The sequence below is a fragment of the Micropterus salmoides genome, unplaced genomic scaffold (assembly GCF_014851395.1).
Source record: "Micropterus salmoides isolate LMB-PRFRI ecotype aquatic unplaced genomic scaffold, ASM1485139v1 Ms_hic_scaffold_3062, whole genome shotgun sequence".
NCBI classification, from domain to species: domain Eukaryota; kingdom Metazoa; phylum Chordata; class Actinopteri; order Centrarchiformes; family Centrarchidae; genus Micropterus; species Micropterus salmoides.
Window position 1 is genome coordinate 1,122 of NW_024042332.1, and position 4,281 is coordinate 5,402.

The window sequence follows — 4,281 nt, forward strand, 5'->3', positions numbered from 1 at the left end:
CCCGGAAAAAGATTTCTCTCAGTGTTTCTCTGGATGTAATATCCCTTGGGTGTGAGAGACTCAGGTTCGAATCCACTGTGAGACACCAATGTGTCCAAAGCAAGACACTTAACCCCTCATTGCTCCAGAGGTGTACGACCTCTGACATATTGTAAGTCACTTTGAAAGCGTCAGCTAAATTTGAGTATTTTGTATTCCAACAAAAAATGTGTTTTATGATTGAAACCAAAAAGGGTTTATGGAGTAAGTAAATCACTAAAATTTGATTTGTCATCTTTAATTTGTCTTTGAATTTCAGGAGAAGAATGTTAATAGTTCCTGCTTAGAATAGTGGATTACTCATTTTATTTCTCACTATGCTGATGATATGGTGCTTTGTATTTCAGGTTTGTAAATTCTATGACAGCCATATAGTTTTATATAAATAACACAATAAGTATCATTAGAGCATCTCTATTAACAGATGATAGGATGATAAATGATTGAGGGGTTTCTACATTGAGTTTTGTTCCAAAGGTTTATTATTACAGACAAATCTCTAACGACTACAGTAGCAAGTGTTTGACAGCCATTAGGCATTCATATTAATTCTGACCAAATGATTATTTGTATAGTATTATTGATAATTGGCCTTATACTGCTAACATCACTGGTTTGTACAAATCCAACTGTAATGTGACTTTTTTTAAAAGTTACTGTGGAGATATTACCATTATGTCAGCCCAGTTTCTCTGGATGTAATACATTCACCGACACCATCAAGAGAACATTTATTAAGACACTTTGATAATAATAAACATGAAAACACCTGATTGGATGAAAAGGTCTTTATTATCTGGAAACACTGAAATAATATTGAAACAGTGCAACAAGCTAGTAAATCTTGCTGTTGAAAGATGTCAAATAAAAGAGAGAGACAGTTCCAGAGTGCAGAGTGAGAGCAGGAGCAGAGGAAAACCAGTAGCAGAGTCCCAGTGAGTCAGGTCAGGACTGGGAACACTGGTCTCTCCTCAGTGTCTCTGAGAGCGGAGTCTGGGAGCCCTGGGTGGCCTCACAGGTCACAGAGCCCACCTTCCTCCACTGGTCTGCAGAGAGCCTCAGGGTGCTGCTCCAGCTGTAGTGGCCGTCCTTCTGCAGCACCCCGGGGCTCCTGCTCTCCTCCCAGCTGCTGCTGCTGCTGCTGCTGCTGCTGCTGCTGCCGCCGTCCACCTTCCAGGCCAGACTCCAGTCTGAGGGGAAGCCCTTGTTGGCCAGGCACATGAGCGTGGCCTTCCCCTGCCGCAGCTCCTCGCTGGAGGGTGGCAGCACCGTCAGGGTGGGACGGGCATCACCTAGGAGAAGAACCAATCAGCTTAGAGGACGGGGACCACACAGCTGGTTTCTGCTCCACCAGTCACTCACTCACACATTGTTTCACTTCCTTTAAGAAACCTCTCATGCATATCAGCACAGAAAGAGTCCTCATATGAGCTGAAAGATATCAAACTGCACTGGAAATAAAACAACCAGGTTTTAAATTTGGAAATACAAAAAACATTTACTGTCAAAATCTAAAAAGGGCAAAAGTTAATGAGATCCACTGTTAAAGGACATTATCAGCCCAAAATAACAGACCACAGGTAACCTGTTCCTCAGACAGATTTAAAAACAGCATCAGAGAACTGTCAACATTATTTCAAACTGAGGTTAAAAGACAATTTGAGCCATTTTAGAAGATCAGAGATTTGGAAACATTTTTATCTTCATTCACAAAATAATTTTAACTCAATTTCTAAACAGTTTAAAATGCAGAATTAAAGGCTGAATCATTTTTAAAGTACGAGTGTTGTTCTTTAATCTTTGCTGCAGTTCAAGCTGTTCACATTTCACAAATTAAATGGAACGTTTAAAGAGAAGTTCAGTAAAGCTGCTTTGAGTTCAGCTTCATGGTTAAACAGGAGAAACGAACAATAAGATTGAGTCTTTAAAGTGATTTAGATCAGTCCAGAGGAAATTTATATCTACTACAAATGTTCAGACACAGAAATTAAAACCTTCACTGATGATACGATATTTAATATTTGTGCAGAAACTTACTTCCAACATCCAGTCTGGTTCCTCCACCAAAAGTCCACCACAGTGATACAAACTGATTGAGTCGTCGTACAAAAACCTCTCACTGTAGAGAGAGACGGCTCTCTGACTTTGAACACAACAAACTCAACAAAAACACTTGCTGTTTTTAAAAGAATGAACTATTTCATGTTATATTTATCAAACAGTGACACAGTTGTTCAGAATTAATCCCATTTTTACGTATTTATTGTTCCATTGGTGTGAAAGTCAAATTGATCCTCTAGAATGAAATGAAAGCAGACAGAAGATGTTGTAAAAGAAAATCTTTCTGCAGTCATCAAAGCAAATGTCCATAAAAATGATCACTGACACATTCCTAATCAATCCTCTGGTAAACGTATTGATCCGTTGAGAAGCAGCATCATCAGAGTAATCCAAGTCCCTGTTGGAGTCAGTCAGAGCATTTCCATAGAGAGCCACTTTGCATCAGCAGCACCATGCTCCAGTGCTCTGGGAGACTTTATAGTCCTGAGAGTTGAACACTGGATGACTGACAGCTGTCCTTCATGACAACAGAAGCCACAGAAATCCTCCTCATCAAAAACATGACTTTGGTCTCCGTCCTCATCTGGACTCTCCTCTGCTGCTGCTTCACAGGTAAAGTCCAGAGAATCAAACTCCTCTCCTCTATGAACATCCGTCCCTCTGAAATGAAGCCCACAAAACCATGACGCTGCTTTATGTGTTTGTCTCTGTATCCTCAGAGTCCAGAGGCCAGATCACAGTGACTCAGCCTGGAGCAGTGAGCTCTGCTCTGGGAGCCTCCGTCTCCATCAGCTGTAGGGTCAATCCAAAAGTGCATGTAGGTACTTCCAGCGGTAAACACTACTTGCACTGGTACCAAAAGAGAGATGGAGAAACTCCTAAACTGCTCATTTCCAGGGCTGATGAGCGGCAATCTGGGATTCCAGCTCGTTTTACTGGCAGTGGATCAAACTCTGACTTCACTCTGACCATCAGTGGAGTTCAGGCTGAAGATGCAGCAGTTTACTACTGTCAGAGTTATCATGAAATCAACAGTCAGTATGTGTTCACACAGTGAAAAAGCGTCGTACAAAAACCTCCCTCAGTCAGACTGAACAGAAACTGAACTGACTGCTGCAGCTGGAAGCTACTGCAGAGACTGATACAGTTCATTGAGGACACACACACCCACACACACACACACACACACACACACACACACACACACCCACACACACACACCATGGTCTTGGGGGCAAGTCATTCACATAATGCATTCCCTAGCCCCTTACCATAACCTTAACTAAGACAACTAACCATAAAAACAAGTCCTAACCTGGTTGAAAGTTTAGAGGAACATTTGTACATAATATTGGTGGTTACAATCTGACATCAGCTGAACAATATTGATTTTGATTGAGCCGGCTCCCGACTGAGAAAAGATTTTGCCCCCGCACCTGTTTACAGAAACACTTGATCATCATTATAGTTTATTTCTGATTGCTTAGTAAACTTTTTGAAACTATTGGCTATTTTGGCCAATCTCTACACACTAACCACAAACCCTTACACCAAAAAAACAAAACATTATATATCTCTTGCAAACCCCTTTTTAAAGTTCTGTTGTTGTTTTTCCAGTACACACAAACATCTCTGAGTGAGCACACAAAGCAGTAATTACATACTGATACTAAAATTGAAAATACACTTGCGATTGTTTTGCGATTAAGTTTTGTCATGCATGTAGCAAAACTCTCAAACACACAGGTGCCCAAATGTGTAAAGATAACACACAATAAGTTTATTTTGAAAGGGACTCTGTACTGCAGCCTCACCCAGTGTAGAGACACTCAAGCTGATGATACAAGGGGCAACTTTTTGAGCAATATTGCTGGGCAATCTTGCTCGTGGCAAGTCTGACTATGTTTTGAACGGATAGCGGCGGTGCGGGCAGGTGGCAGAGTGGTGGGGGAAGGGGATTACAGTAGTAATCTTGCAATGACCATATTTACAATGTGGGTCTCCTGCTCTGGGGCTCTGAACAGTCGACCTGTTCCACCAGATACTGGTTTCCTTGACCTTGTGAAAAACATTTGATTGACAGACAGACAGATTGACAGATCCATGTCATCACAGTACATATTACTGAACCAGTACCAGAGCTGAACATCACCTACGATTAATAACTGCTTCTCATTTCAA

The 4,281-nt window shown here is 41.3% G+C and overlaps 2 gene segments (V, D, J or C); one reads left to right on the plus strand and one right to left on the minus strand.

The window, feature by feature from the left end:
- Positions 1 to 812: 812 nt before the first annotated feature.
- On the minus strand, positions 813 to 2,289 carry LOC119883976. The segment is given in 3 exon segments: positions 813 to 1,331; positions 2,077 to 2,152; positions 2,260 to 2,289. Coding segments are annotated over 3 exon segments (453 nt in total).
- Positions 2,290 to 2,657: 368 nt separating this feature from the next.
- On the plus strand, positions 2,658 to 3,189 carry LOC119883977. The segment is given in 2 exon segments: positions 2,658 to 2,712; positions 2,820 to 3,189. Coding segments are annotated over 2 exon segments (390 nt in total).
- The last annotated feature ends 1,092 nt before the right edge of the window (positions 3,190 to 4,281 follow it).